Genomic DNA, 23,735 nt, shown 5'->3' with positions numbered 1-23,735 from the left:
AATTTTGCCGGCGTCCGGTTTTCGAGCCCGTGGCTGTCAGCGGGCTCGAGAACTGACCTCAGCAAAATTGAGCATCGGCTGTCAAACCCGCTGACAGCCGCTGCTCCTGTCAAAAAGGAGGCGCTAGGGACGCGCTAGTGTCCCTAGTGCCTCCTTTTGCCCATTTCTACCGCCGGGCCTCATTTAAATACTGTATCGCGCGCACAGGAGAGCGGGCGTTTGCTCTCCCCCGGACTTTACTGAATCGGCCCGTTAGATTGTAAGCCCTCTGGGGCTAGGGAAATACCGACAGTACCTGAATGTAAACCGATGTGATATCTCAGATTGAATGTTGGTATATAAAAAAAAATTATTAATAAAATAAATAAAAACAATGACACTCTGCCCACTTCTGGCACCCTAGGCAGCTGTCTAGTCTTCAGGAGCAGATGTTCCCATCCCTGCTATTAAGCGTACACAGTGCTGTACACAAACCTGAGAGTGTCCCTGCTCCATGGGGCTTGCGGTCTAGTAAAGACAAACGAGAAAAATATAGTAATCATTTAACTAGTGCAATAAATATGCTTAAAGGGAGAAGGCTAGGATCTGGAAGAGTTCAGAGGTTTTGGATTTAAAAGCAATATCAAAAAGATGGGTTTTAGTCAGGACCGAAATGTCATTAGAAAGGGAGCAAGCTGCACCAACTCAGGAAGACTGTTCATGGCATACGGTACCACCAAGCTGGGAGGTCTGGAGTTAGCAATGGAGGAGATGGATATAGATAAGAGTAGCTTGTCCGATGAACAGAGATCATGAAGAGGGACCTAAGGGGAGAGAAGAGAGGACAGGTAGTTTGGAGCTGCAGCGTGAATGCACGTATAGGTGAGAAGGAAAAACGTTTGAACTGAATGTGGAAGCAGATGGGGAGCCAACATAGAATATTGAGAAAAGGGGCAGTGGCATGTTTGTGACAATGCTAGAAGGAGGAAAGCAATGGCTGCTGAATTCTGATTAAATCAGCAGAGAAAGACTCTCCAGTGCAAGACCTGTGAGAAGCAGGTTTCAGTAACGCAAGCAGATGGCAAGAGTGGGCAAGGGTTTTGGCGGTGTGTGCAGAAAGGAAAAGGCAGATTTTGGTAATGTTATAGAGAAAGGAATTTAAAAATATATATATATATATAAGGAAAATCAGATTTAATTGTGCTTGAATAGACGTTTTAATCTACAGGCTCTTGCCCGCAGTGGGCTTCAACAAGTATCATAAGGCCAAGCAGCTGAGTTTGCGTCATACACCTTTTCCTGTTCAGCCATTATTACTATCAATTTATTCCAATTACTCATATCCCAAATATTATTTGCTTATCTTAAAAAGAACCCACTGTTATACCCAAGTGTTTGTCCAGGTGCTCTTACCTTGCTGTGTTGAGCTTTCAGGACTGGCCCTGCAGATATTCTGAAAACCCAGCTAGCTGGGGGTATGGGGGTTCGCCAGGACATGCATGTTGAAAGTCAAATGAGTCAATGAAAAAGACCACACAAATTCGGAAACTTCATAAACTAAGATTGAAAAGTGGAAACACCTCATACATATTGCTGTTTTCATTCCGTTTGATAAACAAAACCGCATTCACTTATTTAAGGTGACTACACGCATGCGTCACCAAAGTGGTTCTGCAACCTTTAGATACAATCATTGGGTTCCACTTTTTCTTAAAAAATCAATGACATTAATATTTAACATGTCGTGAATGCCACTGCTTAATACGCTCTATTAAAGAAACAAAAAAGCGCTCTAATCTCAAAAAGCTGCAGTGCTTTATCCATTCAAGATGAAAACACCAGACACTCGGCCCGACATGGCTCGTGTTTCGCAACCTTCCTCAGGGGCCTCTAAAATATATTGACCAACTTCTAAAGAGTAAACAAAGTATAACATTAGAAAAACTTTAATTATTTTAGCAAACCATTTAAAAAGAACCAAACTACCTGTGTGTCTTAACTCCAGTTACTTCACCCGCGCTCTGAACGTGGCCATGGCATTTCCAAAAAGGATCCACCCTTTAAACCCCTTACGTTTTATATCCCTCCTTAAAATTAGCTCTCAACGAATCAGTGACAGATTTACCATACAACTCTTCAGTTTTTGGATTTTGGAAGTCAAATGAGGCAATTAAGGCACAGGAGCTCACATCCCGCCTCAAGGGCTGCAAACGGGTCTGGGTTTTCAGGATATCTCCTGATGAATATGCAGGAGATAGACTTGCATACAGTAGACGCAGTGTGCATGAAACTGTCTCATGCATGCTGCTTGACATAAATTTATCCTGAAAAACCAGGCCTGTCTGCAGCCCTAGAGGACTGGAAGTGAATACTACTGGGCTAAGGCAAGGAGCTTTGCAACAAACATAAGAACATGCCATACTGGGTCAGACCAAGGGTCCATCACGCCCAGCATCCTGTTTCCAACAGAGGCCAATCCAGGCCATAAGAACCTGGCAAGTACCCAAAAACTAAGTCTATTCCATGTAACCATTGCTAATGGCAGTGGCTATTCTCTAAGTGAACTTAATAGCAGGTAATGGACTTCTCCTCCAAGAACTTATCCAAACCTTTTTTGAACCCAGCTATACTAACTGCACTAACCACATCCTCTGGCAACAAATTCCAGAGTTTAATTGTGCGTTGCGTAAAAAAGAACTTTCTCAGATTAGTTTTAAATGTGCCCCATGCTAACTTCATGGAGTGCCCCCTAGTCTTTCTACTATCCGAAAGAGTAAATAACCGATTCACATCTACCCGTTCTAGACCTCTCATGATTTTAAACACCTCTATCATATCCCCCCTCAGCCGTCTCTTCTCCAAGCTAAAAAGTCCCAACCTCTTTAGCTTTTCCTCATAGGGGAGCTGTTCCATTCCCCTTATCATTTTGGTTGCCCTTCTGTGTACCTTCACCATCGCAATTATATTTTTTTTGAGATGCGGCAACCAGAATTGTACACAGTATTCAAGGTGCGGTCTCACCATGGAGCGATACAGAGGCATTATGACATTTTCCGTTTTATTCACCATTCCCTTTCTAATAATTCCCAACATTCTGTTTGCTTTTTTGACTGCCGCAGCACACTGAACCGACGATTTCAATGTGTTATCCACTATGACACCTAGATCTCTTTCTTGGGTTGTAGCACCTAATATGGAACCCAACATTGTGTAATTATAGCATGGGTTATTTTTCCCTATATGCATCACCTTGCACTTATCCACATTAAATTTCATCTGCCATTTGGATGCCCAATTTTCCAGTCTCACAAGGTCTTCCTGCAATTTATCACAATCTGCTTGTGATTTAACTACTCTGAACAATTTTGTATCATCTGCAAATTTGATTATCTCACTCGTCGTATTTCTTTCCAGATCATTTATAAATATATTGAACAGTAAGGGTCCCAATACAGATCCCTGAGGCACTCCCACTGCCCACTCCCTTCCACTGAGAAAATTGTCCATTTAATCCTACTCTCTGTTTCCTGTCTTTTAGCCAGTTTGTAATCCACGAAAGGACATCGCCACCTATCCCATGACTTTTTACTTTTCCTAGAAGCCTCTCATGAGGAACTTTGTCAAACGCCTTCTGAAAATCCAAGTACACTACATCTACCGGTTCACCTTTATCCACATGTTTATTAACTCCTTCAAAAAAGTGAAGCAGATTTGTGAGGCAAGACTTGCCCTGGGTAAAGCCATGCTGACGTTGTTCCATTAAACAAAGAAGTTAAAGAGGCCATCAGGTTAAAGTCCCCAAGAATCAGGGAAGGGGAAGATGAGTCAAGAAAGGAGGAAAACCAGGAGTTTCAGTAAATGAGGAAGGAGATGGGGGGGGGGGGGGGGGATGAGGTGCATGCAAGCTTGGTTTTGTGCATTGCATGCTGGGACTTGTAGTCCCGCCTTTCCTATGGAACTACAATGGAGCAAAATATAGGCCTGAATCAGCTTTTCAGGGCTGACCTGGGTCAGGTGGCGAGCCTAGGTGCTGGAACCTATAGGACTGACATATCACTCCTTTGCTCTCTTCCCTGGGTGCCTCTCCCATAAGGGTCACTGCCTGGCTTCGTTTTGTTCTGAACAAGCTCTCATCCAGCCCAGCTTTACCTTGCTGCGTGCAGGGTGGAATAGCTCTTATTCCCTAAGACTGCAAGCCCATGCCTGCAGAGCCGCAAGTAACCCAGTTCAAGGAGGGTCCGTTTGACCTTGCATCCAGGTAGCCCCTGCTTCTGCCATTTGACGTCGGGATGAGGTTGGTCAGAAATCCAGGATCACCCTCCTTCAGCTGGGTTGCTTGCTGGCATCTCTGCAACCCTGGGGAGAGGAGGCAGTAAAGGGGAAACATCTATGTCTGACCTTCAGCGGATGGCAAGTGTCAGGTCTAGGGGATGTGGAAGTGGAATGGATGCAGCTATCCCCCTCCCTCTCGGGACCCCTAAAAGGCAATCTGGATTCTTCCCAAACCAGATCTGCTTCCTGGCACTTAGTGATCTCTGGTGGGAGAGCAGAAAACAGTCTGGAGGGAGGGGTTTGTTTCCATTTAGCAAACAATGGTTTGCTTGAAGATGAAAATAAATCCTTTCTGGAACAGATGGAAATAATGTTTGTGGCAAGAGTAAAATGCATTAAAACCCCAAGGCAGAGATAAGAGGATGATCAGAGCCTTTTCCATGCAGGTAACATAACTCCCCCAGGGTCATAGACAAAGAGTCGGTGACGGAGCCTGAAATACTGAGGAACAGTACTGGCTTCCCTCGTTCTGTCTTTCTCCCCACATTTTCTTTCTTTTTTTTCCTCCTCCTGCATGAGGTTTTCCCTTAGATGATGGGGAAGACCCTGGCCCTTTAGGAGGGGTGGAAGGACATCACAGCCCCTGCCCGAGAAATGATGCCTGTCATGTTATCATGGGGCAGGGCGTGTAATGTCAGCGCCCTGGATTCAGGGAGACGGCCAGGCTCTTCCTGTTCCTAGCTGGTATCCATGGATGCTGTGTGTCTGCCTCCCAATGTCAGAAGAAGGTCACAGAGCTACCAGGGCCTTAGGGCTTCCCACTGTAATTATTGTTTCTCTGAGCTGCCCGATAGCTCTGCCTCGCTAACACCCGTTGAGGTAAATCTTCAAAGAAAGGTCATTGTGTTCATTTTTCTGCTCCTTTTCACCTTTATAATTCATGGTTTCTACGTCTTTTGTTCACTCTGCATACCTTTCTGAATTTAGCACACAAATACAGAAATATGGATTCCATCTTCACCCGCCAAACTTTCCCTAATTCTGCAGCAAAGACAGCAGGGGTTGAAAATACCAAAGGAGACCCCAGCAAAATACAGAGAGCGTAGGGGCTGGAAATACCAGAGGAGACCCCAGCAAAATGCAGAGAGTGCAAGGGCTGGAAATACCAGAGGAGACCCCAGCAAAATACAGAGAGCGCAGGGGCTGGAAATACCAGAGGAGACCCCAGCAAAATGCAGAGAACGTAGGGGCTGGAAATACCAGAGGAGACTCCAGCAAAATGCAGAGAGCGTAGGGGCTGGAAATACCAGAGGAGACTCCAGCAAAATGCAGAGAGCGCAGGGGCTGAAAATACCAGAGGAGACCCCAGCAAAATGCAGAGTGCGCAGGGGCTGAGAATACCAGAGGAGACTCCAGCAAAATGCAGAGAGTGCTGGGGCTGAAAATACCAGAGGAGACCCCAGGAAAATGCAGAGAGTGCAGGGGCTGAAAATACCAGGGGAGACTCCAGCAAAATGCAGAGAATGCAGGGGCTGAAAATACCAGGGGAGACTCCAGCAAAATGCAGAGAGCGCAGGGGCTGAAAATACCAGGGGAGACTCCAGGAAAATGCAGAGAGTGCAGGGGCTGAAAATACCAGGGGTGACTCCAGCAAAATGCTGAGATCACAGATGATGAAAATACCAGGCGAGGTGTGTATGTGGGGAGGGGTAGGGGGGTAGTCTCCGGCAAATGCAGAAAGCACTGAGGCTGAAAACATCAGTGCTCTGAATTCTATTGGAGTCTCTCTTCTAAGGATTACGGTGCTCTCTGCCACTTGTGGTCCATGAGAGGCAGGGATGCAGGGATAGGAAGCAGCCAGAGAAACAGACACAGAGCAGTGCTCACCTAGGAAAGGATAGAGAGAGAACAGAAGGGGAAGATGCAGGAAGAGAGAGAAGGGCGGCGCTGACCTTCTGCTACTCGCCAGCCACCAGCCTTTTAAACTGTCATTGTCACTGGGGTAGGGATGTCTCGTGCCGCTCCCCCGCCGCCGCCGCGCAGCGATATACCGCGGAACCTCAGCTACATCGCTGGGCTGTACGAGAGGGCGTATTACCGCTCAGCGCGGCCCAGTCTGGAGATGGAGGAGAGCGAGGGCGAGGAGAAGGAGGAAGAGTCAGGGGAGGAAGAGCCCGGTGCCCCCCGCTCCCGCAGCGACACGAGGGGCCGCGACCCGAAGGCAGCGGCACGGAAGACCCCGTCCCAAGTGGGGGCCACGGCTCGGCGCAGGGCGCGCTCCGCCCCTGCGGACAGGACCCGAGCAGAGGCCTCGACGCTGCGCAGCTGCAGCCCGGACACCAGGAAGAGGGTGCGCTTCGCAGACTCCCTGGGGCTGGAGCTGACCGACGTGCGGCACTTCCGGCAGACGGACCTTCCGCGGGTCCCTGCACACGTGCAGGCGCAGCTCCGCCGTGACTCCCTCCGCCACTTTGAGCCCTGCCAGATCAGCCTGCCCTTAATGGTAAGGATGGGATTCATAAGGTATAGCACTCTAGTCCTGCCTTGCGGTAACCTGATCCTGCCCTGCAATACTCTGAGCGTGCCTTAAGGCATCCGAACTCTGCCTTGCAGCCCTGCAGCACCCTGTGCCATTCTTTTTCCGAGACTCACCTTCCCCCCATCTCTGCCTGTGCACCTCACTCCTGCCCTGCAGCACCCCCTGCTATGCCAGTGATGAGATTGCAACCCCCACCCCCCACTACTCTGTTAGTGCACCGGACTCTTGTTTTGCAACAAACCCCTCCCCCCACCCCCGGCTTTGCTCCTGGGTACCCCATAGCCCTCAGGTGCTTTATAAGTACTCAGAAGTAAGAGAGCGTGTTAGGTTTGCATATCAAATATTGAAAAGCAGAGCATGGATGTATGCCAGTGGGGCCTTTACGTAACACACGCGGGATAATATATGGTCCCACTGGCGCCTCTACTCACACGTGTGAGATAAATAATGGAGGATGGTGCATGTTTCCCGTTAGCATTCAGTTCCAAGTTTTCAAGCTGTTATTGGATTTTATATCAGAACAACCATACTGAAATCTTTCCCTCTCTTTTTTTTTGTCTCTCTTGAATTTCCTCCTGTCTTTTTCTCTGTACATTCTCTGTGTTTCTCGGTTTCAATCTCTTTTGTTCTGCACCTTGGTATGCCTGTTGCTCTCTTCTCTGTTTCCCATCTCCCTCTCTGTGTCTGACTCTCTCCCCCAATCTGTCTTTTCCCTCTTGTGTGTCTCTCTTTCCCAATCTCTCTCTCTCTCTGTCTCCTCCCCATAGCAGAACTCATCCCTTCACCTCCCTTCCTTGGAGCCCACCTTCACAGATCCAGGCCTGGCGCGGGACTTCCTGGAGCGGGTGCGAGCGCAGCGCGTTTGCCTGGAGTCCATCACTGTGGAGAGCTTTTTCATCTCAGGGCGCATCCGGGTGCTGAACCTAGCCTTTGAGAAGACCGTCCTCGTCCGCTACAGCGCCGACAGCTGGCGCACGCACCAGGACACGCGTGCCACGTACGTCCCAGAGGCACAGGGTCTGCGGCCTCGGCCTGCCGATCTCTTCTCCTTCCGCCTGCCCCTGCCCGCCTGCCCCAGCCACTCTGGCCTCCTACAGTTTGCCATCCGGTACCAGGTAGGGCCTATGGAGTTCTGGGACAACAACGAGGGGAAAGATTACAGCCTGAGGTGGCGGGAGAGGCGGCCACCTTCACCGCCTTCGCCCGGGGACTTCGAGAACGGCTGGGTCCATTTCATATAGTCCCCTCCCCTACCTTAGGGTCCCTCGAGGCCATTCCTGCCGAGAGTCCAGCACTACCCCAGAGAGAGAGAGAGAGCGCCTCCCCACCGAGTTCTGTGGCTGAAAACCAAAGAGATTTCACTCAGGTAATCCAGGAGAAATATGGAAAAGGAAAGAGAGAGAGAACACACCAGATATGGAGGTGTCACCGGGGAATACTCGGCCAACCATAGACTCATGTCATCATGAGGTAAAGAGACAAATCCTGAATAAAATACAAGGCTAAATTTCCCCATTAATTTCAAAGAATAATAATAATAAATGGAAACAGAAAAGAGACAGAGAGTGGTTTTGCAGTTGTTACTTGCTCATGGCAGATTACAAGCTGGACCTGTATGTGTGTGGTTCACTGTGTCTATGTGTGGCAGTGTACCGTATGGGTTTTTGTGTGTGTGAAAGAGAGGCTGTGTGTCATATGCCCGTGTGTGACTGTGTGTGTATCACTGTGTTCATTTGTAGCAGTGTGTGCATGGATGTTTGAGAGGCTGTGTTGTGTGTCAACATGTGACTGTGTGTGTGCGTATTATGTTTATCACTGTGTGCCCATCTGTGGCAGCATGTGCATGGGGGTATTTGTGTTGTGCATGGGTGTGAGAGAGGCTGTGTGACAGTGTGTATATCACTGTGTGTCCACCTGTGACAGTGTGTGTGTGTGCATGTGTATCACTGTGTGTCCATTTTTGTGTTTGTATGTGAGAAAGGCTGTGTGTCCATCTGTGGTAGTGTGTGCTTGTGTATATGCGTGCGAGATGATGGAGCTGTGGGATTCACTGGAAACAAACCAAGCTCGGCTCGGCCTAAGGTTAGGCCTGAGGACCTGGCTGCAGCTGGGGAAAGAAAGGCAATGGGTGGGCCAGGTAAGCAAGGGGCAGGGCTTGCATCAGGAGTGGCAGAGGAAGGAGAGATATCTGCCCAGGGAGTCCCTCCCTATCTGCAGGCAGGCTCTGGCCTAGTTCCTGTTTCAGCCTGTAATTTTGCTTTCCTATTATCTCGGACGTATATCTCCGCCCCCTTTTTTTTAATCACGCTTTGGCAGCACAAGCAGAATTGTCTTGTCGATAAAGTTATCTAAATCAGAACTTTGGAAAAAGACAAGGAGGGGAGCGGGGGGTGTCTCAAAAAAGGCTCCAGGCCTAGCCCCGAAGTAACACAGCCGGCCCGGAAAACTGGGGGGCAAAATCAGGACTACAGCTCTCAGCATGCAATGGCAGGAAAGCGGGACTACAACTCCCGTCAGGCCCTGCGCAGCCCGTTCCCTCACGGCCGGGAAGCACTGGCTGACCCTGCGTGTGAGAGGCTGAGTCGGAGCCCCGCCCTAGCAGCTGTCTCCTCCTGGGATACTTCCCTCCCCCTCCCGCACGTCACGTGGGCTGCCTCCAACCAATGGCAGGGGAGACAAATCACTGACCCCCCCTCCCTTCTCGGAGAGCTCCTATCAGAGTCATAGGGTGGCAGGCAGGGAGGGGGTTATTGTGTCTCACGCAGGCACAGACATACATACTTCTAACCCCCCACCTCTCACCCTGGGCTGCTGCTGCTGCTGCATCTGGGGCTAGAGCGAGAGAGAGAACCCCCCCCCCCGATCCCAGACAGACAGAGCAAGATCACCCCTCCCCCCGATCCCAGACATCGAGAGACCCCCCCATCCCAGAGAGAGGCAGAGAGATCTCCCCCCCCCCCACCCTAGACATAGAGAAAGAGAACCTCCATCCCAGACAGAGGGAGAAAGAGAACAAGATCACCCCTTCCCTCCCCCACCCTGATCCCAGACTTAGAGACTCCCCCCATCCCAGACAGACGGAAGAAGAGAAAAAGCAAGGGATCCCCCCCCCACCCTCCATCCCAGACAGAGGGAGAAGATTCCCCTCATCCTAGACAGGGAGAACCCCCCCCCCCCCAGGCCTTTTCACTCACTTCCACTTTCTTCCATCCCAGCCAGTTTCAGAGAGAAAGACAGGAACACCCCCCCCCCCCCCCACCCATACATAGCAGAGAGACTCGAGGATTGACCCACGGAGACAGAGAGCGAGACCTCCTCCCCGCCACTGCCAAGCACACAGAGGAGGGCTCAAAGGCTGGAGCGGCAAGCAGGCGGCCGTAGCCCCAAAGCCGGGGTGAGGGACCCCGCCAGCGCAGGGTGAGACCCCCCTCTCTGCTTTCTCCCTTCCTTCTCTGTCTCTGCCTCTGCCTGCTGCCCTGTCCCTGCTCTGTTTCCGAGACATCCTGACTCCTTTGTGAAGTGTCTGTTTCTCCTGTCATTGGGAATGCATTTTCAGTAGGTGGAATTGTTTTTTTTACACTTGGTGCAATCGCCCTGTACCCTTTTTGCCTGTTTTAAATTGTTCTCCAAACATAGGGCAAAACAGGATGGCCTAGCTCTGCTTTGCCGAAACCCCCCCCCCCCCCTCAGATGATACAGCTGCTGCTCTCCACCCCCTATCTCTTTCCTTCTCAATCTAAGACAAAAAAAACCCCCCAAACCCTCAAATGGACAGGGAACCATATCCTACAGGCAGTCCCACTTCTACAGCTGGGATATGTCCTTCGCGCTGTAGCAGATGGAAGCGACTGGACAGATTGGATGGGTCAATTGGTTTTTATTGGCCATCATCTGCTCTGTTGTGTCACTTTCATGGGCCCTTTGGCTCACCCACAGTAGGTTGTGGGGGGGGGGGGGGGGGTGGTCACTGGACAGACTGAGAGGGTGGACTGTGTATCAGTAGGTTAGGAGGTCATTGGTAAGACAAGCTACATGAATGCGTTGGGGGCAGGGGGAAAGGTCATGGAGGGATAGACAAGGTACATCGGTGGGTTGTGCGGGTTCGTGGCAGGACAGGTGGCATCAGTGGGTTTTGGGAGAAGACAGGCAGGGTACTCAGTAGTTTGCTAGTGGTGGTCGCTGTAGAGACAGGGATTTCATCCATTCCTTTTTTTTTTAAATGTTTTACAATTTTTTAATGTTTGGTTTCCATGGAAATCGATGGTCAGGTGTGTGGAAGTAGGGGGGGGGGGGGGGTTAACAGGTGGAATCTGGTTGCTGATTGGTCAGCTTCCACCTGTGATCTCACAGAACACCTTTGAGGACTCTCTCATTGGTCTGTCGGTGAAGGGGGGTTGGGGGGACTTTCCTGTCCCTGTATCCAGTGCCCCACTTTTTACAATCTTTTTTGGCCAATTGTTTTGTCTTCCAGGGGTTAACACGCTGGGTATTGCATTGGGTAGAAGTGGCACACACTCCCTCCGTGCCTTTTTGTCCCCTTCCCAACCGCTGACCCCCCCCCCCCTCCCCACCACACATACACACAAGCAGCAGGAATTCTTATCCTGCCCCCATATCATAAGTCAACAGCGGTTTCCGAGTAACTCCCTCCACGTCTGGGACCCGAGTCTTTAGCACATCTGCTGAGAGGCAGTGCAGGCAAGGCTTCTCAAGAGGTGGGTGGGCTCTGCAGAGGTGAGAGGCCCTCTTACCATGATAAAAGCATTCTCAGGTAGGTGCCCAGGCAGGGCTGAACTTAGGTGGGCAAGGTGGATCAACCATAGCAGGGCCCTGGAACGCTGTTGGGTACGGGTCCACTTCCAAGCTGGCAGGGAAATAGTGCTCTTGAGGATGGGCCCGGGGTGGTTGTCCCCATTTGCACCCCCCCCCCCCCCCATCTCTGTCGCTCCTCCTGAGGATGGCTCTGTGCCCAGAAACGACAGCGTTGTGAAATACGGTCCTGCAGCCTGCTCCCCCATATAGCATGTTGCGAATATGTTAGACCTGTTTTTACCATGCAAGAGCGAGGCATATACAAGCAGGAGAGTTATCTGTCACCTGTGAGTAGGCAGGGAAAGGGGAGGGACCGATCGTGAAAGAACACAGAGGGATGGGAAGAGAGAGCTACCGTAAGCCAGATCCCACCAACAGGCCAGAAACCTAACATGACGAGGCTGACCAGGGAGATCGCCGTGTTATCTCTCCTTTCTGTGCTCTGCTTTTATTATTTTGGCCGCACAGGTAGGAGCCAGCTGTGCCTCAAAAGTTTCACTGAATTTGAAGAGACAGGAGAGGTAGAGAGAGATGAAGGAGGAGAAGGGCCTTTTGTAGGAGACAAAGGAGGTCGGGTTGGGGGGAGGAGTACCTCTAACCTCTGACCCACTGTCACTTTGTGAGGCAGGACAGGGATTTGTAGCAGGGAGCTCGAGTCCCTGTGGGTTCTGGGCCTCCTTTTTTTAACCTGTTTGGACCAGGCAATAAATTAACAAAGCTGCTGTGTATGAGCAGTCTGGAGCGGACAGATCCGTTTTCAGAGGTCAGATGAGGAAGAGCGGCGAGAACACACTCCGCCTCCCTCCATCTCTCTTTATTCTCCCTCAAATTCAGGAAAGTTTCTTGGCCTGACAATCGCACGAGTGTTGTCAAAGTTAGACATAAAAGTGCTAAAAAAAAAAAAACAAACAAAAGAAAAAGATGCTGTACAGATGGCTCTGCTGCTGGACCGTTTCTGGCCTGGTGGCAGGATACATTTCGCTGCTATTTCTCCTCCCTCCAGCTTTCTGTATCTTTATTATCTCCTTCCTTCATCCCTCTGGTTCTTCCTGCCTTCCATTTGTGCTTCTTTTCCGTCTTGCTGTATCTTTGCTTTGTGCCTCCTTCCATTTCTTTATTCTCTCACTCTCATCTCTCTGGGTCTTTATTCTCTCCCTTGCTTTCAGGCGTTTTATTCTCCCTCCTTCTCTTCATTTCCTTGCACCCTCTATTCCTGTATCTTTATTCTCTTCCTTCCCTTTTCCCTTATCTATTATTCATTTTCCATCTCTCCTAACATTTTGTATTTTTGATCTCTCCCTGATTCTTTTTCTTTCCATCCCTCCATATTTTTATAGTCTCTCTGCATCTTTTTCTGTCCGTTCTCTCCTTTTTGTGTTTATTGCTTATTGACAAAATTGTAAAGAATCAAAACTAAGGAAAGTATCACATCATCAACAAATAAATATTAAGAAAAATAAACTAGAATAAAGGGAAAGTAAGATACATAAGGTCCTCCAAATTTCCATTACCCATTCAATTACCCCTTTAATGCTGCTTGCTCTACTGTCAGATCCTGGCACAGCAGCATTGAATTTACCTCTTAAAAATTTAAATGTACTGGCTCTCAAAACACATATTTGTGACCTTTTATTTCACCTTTTGGAAGCACTTTAAAGCAGATTACATTTAGTTAAGGGCAAAGTGACTTGCTCAAGGTCACAAGAGCAGGAGCAACATTTGCACTATGGCTTTCCTGGTTCTTAGCCCAGGTCTCTAACCACTCTATAAAGGTTAGAAGGAGTATCTGAGCACATAAGTTGCTCCTATAAAAATCTGCTGATGTGTTGCCCAACATTTTCTCCTGTTTTGGATAAATTCAGGAACATTTTGACCATCTGACCAAGACAGGAAAAGTTATTCAACTTGAAAAAGGAACTCAGAACCAATTCTCTAGCTAGGTCCAAAACAAAGGTCGCCATTAATATTGAGAGATTTCCAATAAAGCTGCAACATTCAAGACACTGGAAGGAACTCCCCCCCCCCCCCCCCCCCCCCCCCCCCCCCCCCCCCCCCCCCCCCCCCCCCCCAGTTCTTGACTAGGTTGAGCTAATCCAGATAATACACCTTTAAAATTGGCGGCAGTCTCCAGAATAAACTTCAGACCTTCTAATAAATACCTCTTTGCAATATCTCATAGGATGAAGAGGTTTTTATTCTACAAAAGTTTTGTATCTAGACGAGTTCCGAGGGCATCTGCTTTGAGGCATAGAGGTAATATCCTTAACCAACCCCAGCAACTTGAAACTGGCCCTGAATGCCACTAATTTCTCTTGGTGCACCCTCCAGTTCCTTGTTCAGATATTGTAACTTGTTTTCTACATCACCCAGTAAAATGACATTATATGCACAATCAGTAGTAAACACACCTTCCGATTCATGCCATCATTTGCTAAAGTTCTCCCAAAGAGACCTTCTCTGGAGTCAAGGCTTACTTCCCCCCCCCCCCCAGCACTTAAATTGAGTTAGGAAAACTTGCAGGCTTCAGGGGCCTGATCTGCAGCATCCCCTCCACCAATGCTCCCTCCATCTTGCCACCTATTTTTACCCCTGCAACTTGCCACCAAAATCAAAGGGCTGCAGTACTCATGGAAGCATTTGACTACTCCCATGACAAAAGCCTTGTAGCAGCAGCAGTCTGCAGTTTCTGCCTCCAACTGTACCAGTATTTGTCTCTTCCCCAGTCTGGCATCGGTATACAGTACACATCAGACTGTAATCGTAGGAAACCCTCCTGCAGGGGCGGATCATTTCTTTCATGGGGGCTCACCAATGGGTTGCTGCTCATCAGGATCTGAGTCTCTGCTCATGTGTGCCTGCACTGGCTTCAATATTGGCTCCGCAGAGTGTAGAAGAGAAAACAAGAGCATTCATAGGCCTAGATATCGATGTTCTAATTTTATCCTTCCCTGTACGTACCCAGATCAGTCCAGACACCTAGGTTTTGTCTCCCTTCCAGCAGATGGAGACAGAGAAAGTTTTACTGACAGCTACTTAACCACATGTGTCACCTGCAGTGTTCCTCAGTATTTCTCTGTCTCCAGCAGATGGGTGCTAAACCTGCAGTTCTGCTGCTGGGACAGTTTTTTTTCTTTTTGAGCCTTCCTCCCAGGGGGTTTTGAATCCTGGTGGGTTTTTCCCTGTCCGGTTGAGGCGGATGAGCCGGGGGTTAGTGACCCTTGTGTGCTTGTTCTGTGCGCCCGTGGGATGTAAATCTGGTGGTCCATATCTTTCCCCTCCCCGAGGCCGCTCAGGCGGCTGCAGGCTGCAGTGGAGGAGGAACCGAGTGGTTAGAGCAGTGGCAATGACCCAGGAGACCAGGGTTCCATTCCCACTGTCGCTCCTTGTGACCTTGGGCAAGTCACTTTACCCTCCACTGCCTCAGGTACAAACTTAGATTCTAGGCCCTCTGGGGATAGGGAAAAACCTATAGTACCTGAATGTAATCCACTTTGAAATGCTGAAAAAAGTGGGAAAAGTGGAATATAAAAAGAAAATCTAAACCTAAAATTCTCTGGTCTGAGGCAGTCTATTTTGTTTTTTTGGTTATAGACTTTGTGTCTCAATTTGAGAGTGTGAGTAAAGTTTAAAAAAAAAAAAAAAAGCAAAGGGAAAACATCTGAAGGCAGTTATATGACTGTGCAGCGGCTTCCTCCTCACTCTTTACACCGGCTCAAGTAGGTTTAATTGGTTCTTGTTTCTTTCTCCTGCCTCCTCCTGGGTGCAACGGGCCACGGCTCGGCGTGCCGTGCGTTTGGCTCCTCACACCTAAGTCGGCTCAGGCTGTGCGCCGGGTATTCTGAGGGCGGGGAGGGTTCCTCCAATCGCCCCGCAGCTGCAAAAAGATGTCTGGATTCCCCCGCTTCATGTTCCTGATGAGCAGCAACCCATTGGTGAGCCCCCATGAAAGAAATGATCCGCCCCTGCCGTCGCTCCGGGGCCCTGGCCGAGGTGCTGATCCTTTCCCAATGCCAGTCTCTCTGGTGGGGAACAGTGTATCTTTTCCCGATCAGCCCGGGAATAGCAGCCATCTTGGATTCTCTTTCGGCCGTTCCCGCACTGCCGGGGAGGGAAGGGGGATGTCCCTCCTCACTTGTCTCCGGCCTGTTCAGTCTCTGGGCGCAATCAGGGAGGCCTTGAGAAATTCTGGGAGATAGCGGGTTTCCCTGGTTCAGCGGTTGCTAGGTCCCCCCTCGGGTTCTGGCCCAGGGCAGGATGAGTCAGATGAGTCTGGCGAGGCTCTTGTAGAGGCAGAGGAGGCTCCTGACCTGGAAGTGCCAGTAGACCCAGTGAATTCGGTGGCTAGTGGTACGGGTCAAGGGGAGGATTCGCTAGCCCCAGACCCCAAGGGGATGACCCAAAAGATAGTACGGCTTTTTAGATGGGAAGAGCTTGATGCCTTGCTGCCTCTAGCTTTTCAGGTTCTGGGGTTTAAGGACCCTCAGAAGGACCCTGATTTGGAGGGGGCGGATCCGGTCCTGAATGGGATGCGGAGTCCTCCGATGGCCTTCCCGTATCACAAGTTGGTAAAGAAACTCGTGGAAGCAGAATGAGGAGCTTCTGATTCTGGGTTAAAGATGGGAAGAGCTATGGCGAAGCTTTATCCATTGCCTGAAAAGGCACTTTTTGCTCTCCCTAAGGTCACTGCTGCGGTTTCGGCGGTTACTAAGAGGATGACTATCCCTGTGGTAGGCTCTGCGGCATTGAAGGATGTCCAGGATCTAAGTTGGAGGTGCACCTCAAGCGGAATTTTGAGGTCTCGGCTCTGGCTTTGCGGGCTGCTATTTGTACTAGTTTTATGCAGCGTGCTTGTCCCGCTGGGTACAACAGAAGCAAGAAGGCCTGCCCAAGTTGGGTAAGGAGGCTGACAGGGCTGAGCGAGTTGAGGCAGTGGTTACTTACGGGGCGGATGTGCTGTATGATTTGATCCATTTTGCTTCTTGGACTATGGCATCGGCGGTTTCCACCAGGTTGCTCTGGCTGCTAAACTGGGCAGCGGACGTATCCTCCAAGGTGCAGTTAGGCTTGTTGCCCTTCAAGGGTCGCTTCTTGTTTAGTGAGGACCTTAAGCAGTTAATGCAGTCTTTAGGGGATAATAAGGTCCTTAGGTTGCCGGAGAATAAGCCTAAGGGCAAGAGTTTTTTTCAGGTGCATTCCCATTTTCAGGTAGATAGAAGATCTCGTCTGGCAAAGGTGGTGAGTGCACCTCAAAGGCAGTTTCCCCTTCAGGGGCAGTCCAGGTGTCAGTCCTTTCGGGGGGCCCACAGGCCATTCCAAGGCACCGCCGGGGGGGGGGGAATGCATCTGGACTTAAGTCCTTGCAATGAGGCGAGCCTGGTCCACTCCGTTGTTATAGGAGGTTTGTCACGGTTTTAACGAGGAGTGGGCCAGAATTACTCAGCGTGGTAAAGGACAGCTAAGCTTTAGAATTTGCTCGTCCCATCCGCAATCTGTTTCTGGTTTCCCCATGTGGCACCTTGGGCAAGCAAGTAGAGGTTCGAGAAACACTGGACCGGTTGTGTCGCCTGGGGGCGGTGATTCCGGTTCCCTGCGAGAAGATTCGCAGGGGAAGGTATTCCATTTATTTTGTGGTCCTAAAGAAGGAAGGGACTTTCCGTCCAATTTTAGATTTGAAGAAAGTAAATGCAGTCCTCAAGGTTCTGCATTTCTGGATGGAAACCTTAAAGTCGGTGATTGCGGCAGTTCGCAAAGGAGAGTTTCACCTGTACATCCCCATACATCAGGTCTCGCAGTGTTTTCTGCGATTTATGATCCTGGGGCAACGTTTCAGTTTCAGGCCCTCCCTTTCGGATTGGCCATGGTGCCATGCACCTTTACCAAGGTGATGGTGGTACTGGCAGCGGCACTCCAGAAGGAAGGGATTTTGGTGCACCCTTATCTGGACAACGGGATTATCAGAGCGAAGTCGGAGACTCTTTGTTGCCAGTCGGTTCAAAAGGTTCTTGACGTCCTCCAGTCGCTAGGTTGGGTGGTGAATATAGCGAAGAGTCTCCTGTTACCGACGCATTCCTTGGAGTATCTGGGGCTCAGTTCGACACGCTAGTCAGCAAGGTGTACCTCAAGAAGAGAGTGCTAAAGCTGCAGGGCAGATTTTGCGGTTGTTGCAGTTACAGGTGCCCAAGATATGGGATTATTTGCAAATTCTGGGCTCTATGGCCTCAACCCTGGACTTAGAGCCATGGGCCTTTGCTCACATGAGATGGTTGCAGAGGGCACTCTTGGCTCGGTGGAACCTGGTCTTGAAGGAGTTTCAACTTCTGTTACCACTCGAGGGCGTCGCACTGGAGAGCCTTTCCTGGTTGCTTCTCACTTCCAATCTCATCCGGGGGATGAAGTCCCGGATTGGGTGGTAGTTACTACCGATGCCAGTCTCTATGGTGGGGAGCAGTACCAGTCAGCTCAGGGTGGCTGGTCTGTGAATGATACTGCATGGTCTATCAACAAGCTAAAGACCAGAGCGGTTCACTTAGCCTTGCAAGAATTTCTACCGTTAGTGAGAGGTTGGTCAGAGAGGGTTCTCTCGGACAATGCAACGATGGTAGCTTATATCAATCGACAGGGCGGAACCAAGAGTCAAGCGGTAGCCTGGGAGGCGCAAGAGTTAGTTCTTTGGGCAGAACAACACCTGGAGTGGATAGCGGCATCCCACACAGCCAGGGTCGAAAACATTCAAGCCGATTACTTGAGTTGGATGTGCTGGATCTGGGCAAGTGGGAGTTGGAGTCCGCGATGCAGCTGATTCATGAGCGGTGGGACTCTCCCTATGTGGACTTAATGGCGACTTGTCTAAATGCCAAGGCCTTTCGATTTTTCAGTTGGAGGCGAGAGCATGGGGCCGAGGTCTTCGATGCTCTGGTTCTGCCTTGGCCACGGGGAGTTCTACTTTATGTCTTTCCTCCCTGGCCAGTTGTGGGCAAAGTGTTGCGTCGCCTAGAAAAGCATCAGGTCTCTAGCTTGTTGGTGGCACCAGAATGGCCAAAGCATCCGTGGTTCGGGGATCTGGTTAACTAGGTTATGGATGGGCCGATTCTCTTCTCTTCAGTCATCTGGAAGGTCTTCTCCGTCAGAGACCCATATTTTCCGAATAGGCTGCTCACTTTTGTCTAGCGGCAAGGCTTTTGAGAGGTGGTGTTTGAGACATAGGGGTTATCCTATCACAGTCATAACTACGTTGTTGCAGGCCAGGAGAGTCTACTAGTATGTCCTGCGTACGGGTATGGAACGTTTTTGAGTCATGGTGCTCTGTTAAAGGTGTTCGCCCTCTCAGGCCGTCAGTCTCTGACATTTTGTCCTTCCTTTCGCTAAAGGCTTGTCTCTCAGCTCACTTAAGGTTCAAGTGGCGGCTTTAGGCTGTCTTCGTGGCAGGATAGATGGGTCACCTATTTCTGCACATTCGGATGTTATTCGGTTCCTCAGGGGGACTGAGAATTTGTCCTCTGCTTCGGCGGTTTTGTCCATCCTGGAATCTTAATCTTGTCCTCAGGGTTTTATGTGAGGCTCCTTTTGAACTGCTCCGTAGAGCGACGTTGAAGGACTTGATGCTAAAGGTTATTTTCTTGTGGCCATATGTTCGGCTAGGAGGATTTCTGAGTTGCAGGCTTTGTTATGTTGGGACCCATTCCTTCAGATTTCGAATTCGGGGGTGTCGTTGAGGACAGTGCCTTCCTTTTTGCCTAAAGTGGTTTCGGCATTCCACGTGAATCAGACAGTGGAGCTCCCAGCTTTTCCTACGGTGGAGGAGTCCACGCCTCATGCGAGGGAGCTTAGGCTGTTGGATGTAAGAAGAGCGTTGGTGAGGTATCTCAAGGTAATGAATGACTTCAGGAGATCAGATCACCTTTTTGTTCTGTGGAGCTGCCCGAAGAGGGGCCTTCAGGCTTCTAAGGCTACTATTGCTCGTTGGCTTAAGGAGGCTGTCGGTTCCGCTTACATTATTAGTGGTCCTCCAGTTCTGTAAGGATTGCAAGCTCATTCTTCGCGTTCTCAGGGGCCTCATTGGCGGAGGCTCAGCTTGTTTCTTCACAGATTTGCAGAGCAGCGACTTGGAAGTTGCTACATACTTTTGCAAGAAACTATCGTCTGGATGTGGGAGGTACAGGTTCCCCGTCCTTTGGCGAAGGCGTTCTGCCAGCAGGACTCAGGACTCTCCAGGTCCCACCTTGGTAAATCCCAGGAGTCTGGACTGATTTGGGTACGTACAGGGAAAGGAAAATTGGTTCTTACTTGCCAAGTTTTGTTCCTTTAGTACCACAGATCAGTCCAGAACCTGCCCATTCTATTGAGGGGGAGAGTCATCTGCTCATTGTTTTTTATAGCAGTAAATGTTTTCATATGTTGTTTTTGGAATTGGCTTGGGTATAGATTAATACTGAGAAACTGCAGGTGGTACATGTGGTTAAGTAGCAGTGTCAGTAAAACTTTCTCTGTCTCCATCTGCTGGAAGGGAGGCAAATCCCATGAGTCTGGACTGATCTGTGGTACTACAGGAATGAAAATTTGCAGGTAAGAACCAATTTTCCTTTCTGCATCCCCCCATTACAGGGAATTTATTTCTCCAGCTTCTACCAGGTGGGCACCATCTGGATACCCCATTCCCTGTTCTTTTTATCTTTATTCTCTCCCTTCATCTCTCTGCCTTTATTCTACCTACATATTTTCCTCTGTGCTTCTCTTTATTCTTTAACACAGTAAAGAAAAAGATCAATTGATCCATCTAGTCTGTGCAGCTGTAATTCTTCCACTTTGGATAGACGGGCATATAAAATCTGTCAACCCAACACCAGCTCCTTCCACCCAGAGTTCTGTCCGCCTCCACTGGTAGGCCATTTCAGGCCTTGTCATCTTCCTCTATGATTTTTGCAAGAGGAATGATAAATCCAACATCCAGGTCCCCTTCCATATCCAATAATCCACACCACTACCAAACTAGCAACGCCATTGTCCAAAATATCCAGCCTCCCCCAGTGCTTTCTTAGAAGCCTGATGCAGTCATACCGCTGCTGTTTAGTTACAACAGTCACTCCATGCAGGTTCACATTGGGGGTGACCTGCACAGAGCGGCTGTTTCTATCCTTAACAGAAGGCATGGGAGTTAACCTGCACGGAGTGGCAGTAACCATCCAAGCAACTTGCTGGACAGACTAGTTGGACATTTGGTATCTGTCATAATTTTCTGGTAGGGTTGTAACTTGCTCTGTGCAGGTTACCCTAATGCTTTCTCGCAAGCAGTGGCTGTTAGAGCACATGTTTCTAAATATTTACTGTTCCTCTCCATGAAGTCAGCTTCCAAAAAGAGAAATAAAACTTGGTGGAATACCACTGGTCATTATTGTGTAAGTTACTGAATTTGTTTTTTTTTATTTCTGTTCTCAACAGAGATCTCCAGCTAAAGGAAGAAGAGAGGGAAAGGAAGCCAGAAAAGTGGAATGCAGAAAATTATTCATATTCCAGGTGTGTACCCACATACTTCCTGCCACAGCTCAAATCTGCCCCCACCTCCCCTAAGTAAAATGCAATAGATGGAAGCAGGAGACAGAGGAGGGTGGATGGGGAGAAGCAGGCAAACGGTTGAAAAGAAAAAAGGTTTGGGAAAGCTTATTGAAAAAGCAAACAGGCAGCCATGACTAAATTTTCAGTAGGGCTCCTAACTGGCAGTGTAAGTGCACATGCTTCAGCTCATCCAAACCCAGTTTCTTGAACTCAATTTCCTCCCCCCCCCCCCCAATACATTGTTTCAATATTGGCTTATGTGGCTACAAGTATGTGCACATTTACACATACTTGTCACATCATTTAAAACCCTGGCTTGTGGTTTCCCAACCATGCCTCCAAAATGGCCCCCCACCCCTCTCCCAGGAATGCCTCTTTTCTGGGCAGCCAATGTATGTTCTGAAAGAATATTGTATTTTCTGGCAGCTAAAATTCCACTTGGCTGGACAAATCTGATTTAGGAAGGTTAATTCTTTTTGTGTTAAAAGTGCCTCAGCCTTTGAAAATGTACCCTACATGAACATGCTAAGTTCTCAAGTTCTAGCCTATTTTTCTTTGGTTCCTATCTTCCCAGGGTTTGCACACATCATACTTCATTCCTGTTGTGAAGTGCTGACAGAATAAAATAAGACGAGGGGAAGGGAGGAATTTCCAGAGCTGGAATACAGTAACATAACCAGGTGCACGAGGACAACTCTGTTAGGAAGGGGCCCAGACTGAGGCATCTGCATCCAATCTCCCCTCCAATCCTCAACATGCCTCCCACCACCAGGAGCTCAGGGGGCTGCCCCACCAGCTCCTATGGGCTAATCTGCCTGCCCCCCATCTCTGAGGACTTGCAACTAATCTGGACCCAGGCCGAGCTGACCAGTGAGCTGGATGGGAACGAGCATCTCTTGCACACCTTCAGCTACTTCCCCTATCCAAGCCTGCCAGAGATTGCCCTCCTTTGCCTGAGGTATGGCCTGCAAATGGAGAAGGTGAAGGCCTGGTTTATGGCCCAGAGAATCCGTTGTGGCATTAGCTGGTCCTCGGAGGAAATCGAGGAGACCCGAGCCCGGCTGCTTTACAATCAGGACAAGCTACACTTTAAGCAACTGGTGTCTGGGGCCTGTGATGCAGGACGGCCTCCTGAGGTGGGGGTAGCCAAGGAGATGCCTGGCCCCTGTGGCTTCCGGAAAGTTGAGCAGCCTATGCCAGGAAAAGCTGGAGGCAACCTTCTGAAGACCTCTACAAATGCCGTCAGCAGGGAGGATATCCCTGGGAATACTTTCCCACACACTTCCAAGCGGCCCAGGCCAGAGATGGATCGTGTCAGCAGGATACCACTGTCTGGAATGGATCACCGCCAACAGCGCTTGTCTCAACCGGTAAGGGGAAACTCTCCCAGACCCTTGCCAGCAAACCAACCAAGGCAGAGAGAGCAGCGGATGCCTGGTGGTTACACCCAACCAGATGTCCGGCTCAGCTTCTCACAGAGAGGGGGAGGGAGCTTGCAGCAGCAGATACAGGACTCGAGACTGGAGACTTGGGAAGCACCTATGCCGTCAACACAGCAGCAACAGGCACCCTTGGGAAGGAAGCCACATGGGGCTGGACATCTTTTTGGGGTGGATGGCACAGAAGTAAGCACAGCAGTGGCTTGCCTACCATCTGAGGAGGACTTACGGAGGCGGCTTGAGGCTGGTTCTTGGGGAGCAGAGTTCCTGTTAACTCCAGCAGCTAGGCAAGGCCCTGACTGGGGATGGCGGGGTGATGAGACTTTCTTTCCTGTTACACGGAGACAGCGCAAGACCAAAGAACAGCTGGCTATCCTAAAGTCCTTCTTCCTGCAGTGCCAGTGGGCTCGGCGGGAGGACTACTGCAAGTTGGAGGAGCTCACAGGTCTCCCACGGCCTGAGATCATCCAGTGGTTTGGAGACACCCGCTATGCCCTCAAGCATGGACAACTCAAATGGTTCAGAGACCATGTGGAGGGTTGTCCAACCTGGCTAGGGCAGGATCAGCAGATGGTGCGTCCAGTAGATACAGGAAGGGGAGGGAATGGGAGAGAGGGCAGCCCTGGCCTGCCCACACCACCGCTATTGTCTGCATACAATGGAAGACAGGAAGAGAATCCACCTCTGCCGGCGGGGGCATCTGTTCTGTCATTATCACAGCCAATGTCACGGCCGAATTACAGGATCCTAGAGGAATACTGGGCAGTGCACCGTCAGCTCCAGGAGGGGGACATGCTTAGGTTGGCACGGGCCTCTGGACTGGGGCCACAGCAGGTACTGGACTGGTTCTTCCACAAGTCCTCAGAGCCCGCAGAGGTGGAGGTGTGTTTAGACGATGAAGAGGAGGAGGTGGAGGAAGATGACGATGATGATGTTATCATACAGGACTAGGCTAATCCTTGGTGCATCTGTAGCTTGAGAACTGTTATGCAGTCTTACAAAACTGTTATTAAAATATATTTTACCCCATCCTATGGCCTTGTATAAAAGAGAAACCTGTATAAATGCGCTCCCCTGTAATGGGCAATAAGAAAGGGTGGGTGGGGGAAGATTAATGGTGAGGGAAGGTCTGGTTCATCACTGAG

At 49.7% G+C, this 23,735-nt stretch overlaps 2 protein-coding genes across 3 annotated transcripts; both read left to right on the top strand.

Annotated features, from left to right (window-relative positions):
- Positions 1-6,144: 6,144 nt before the first annotated feature.
- PPP1R3E (protein phosphatase 1 regulatory subunit 3E) lies at positions 6,145-8,233 on the top strand. Its single transcript, XM_029581210.1, has 2 exons — positions 6,145-6,754; positions 7,558-8,233. Exons 1-2 carry the CDS (start codon positions 6,260-6,262, stop codon positions 8,029-8,031), a joined length of 969 nt encoding a protein of 322 aa, XP_029437070.1. The 5' UTR covers positions 6,145-6,259; the 3' UTR covers positions 8,032-8,233.
- A 1,259-nt stretch (positions 8,234-9,492) lies between these two features.
- HOMEZ (homeobox and leucine zipper encoding) lies at positions 9,493-23,624 on the top strand. Of its 2 annotated transcripts, none has more exons than XM_029582021.1 (3): positions 9,493-10,207; positions 21,038-21,112; positions 21,726-23,624. In XM_029582021.1, the coding sequence occupies exon 3, from the start codon at positions 21,907-21,909 to the stop codon at positions 23,539-23,541; it is 1,635 nt and encodes a 544-aa protein (XP_029437881.1). In that variant the 5' UTR covers positions 9,493-10,207; positions 21,038-21,112; positions 21,726-21,906; the 3' UTR covers positions 23,542-23,624. The 2 variants fall into 2 exon arrangements, with proteins under 2 accessions (XP_029437881.1, XP_029437882.1); XM_029582022.1 differs by lacking the exon at positions 9,493-10,207 and adding an exon at positions 11,424-11,561.
- The last annotated feature ends 111 nt before the right edge of the window (positions 23,625-23,735 follow it).

The sequence above is a fragment of the Rhinatrema bivittatum genome, chromosome 16 (genome assembly GCF_901001135.1).
Source record: "Rhinatrema bivittatum chromosome 16, aRhiBiv1.1, whole genome shotgun sequence".
Taxonomy (NCBI): Eukaryota; Metazoa; Chordata; class Amphibia; order Gymnophiona; family Rhinatrematidae; genus Rhinatrema; species Rhinatrema bivittatum.
The sequence above is the reverse complement of the archived record's forward strand: the minus strand, read 5'-3'. Positions and strand labels throughout refer to the sequence as shown.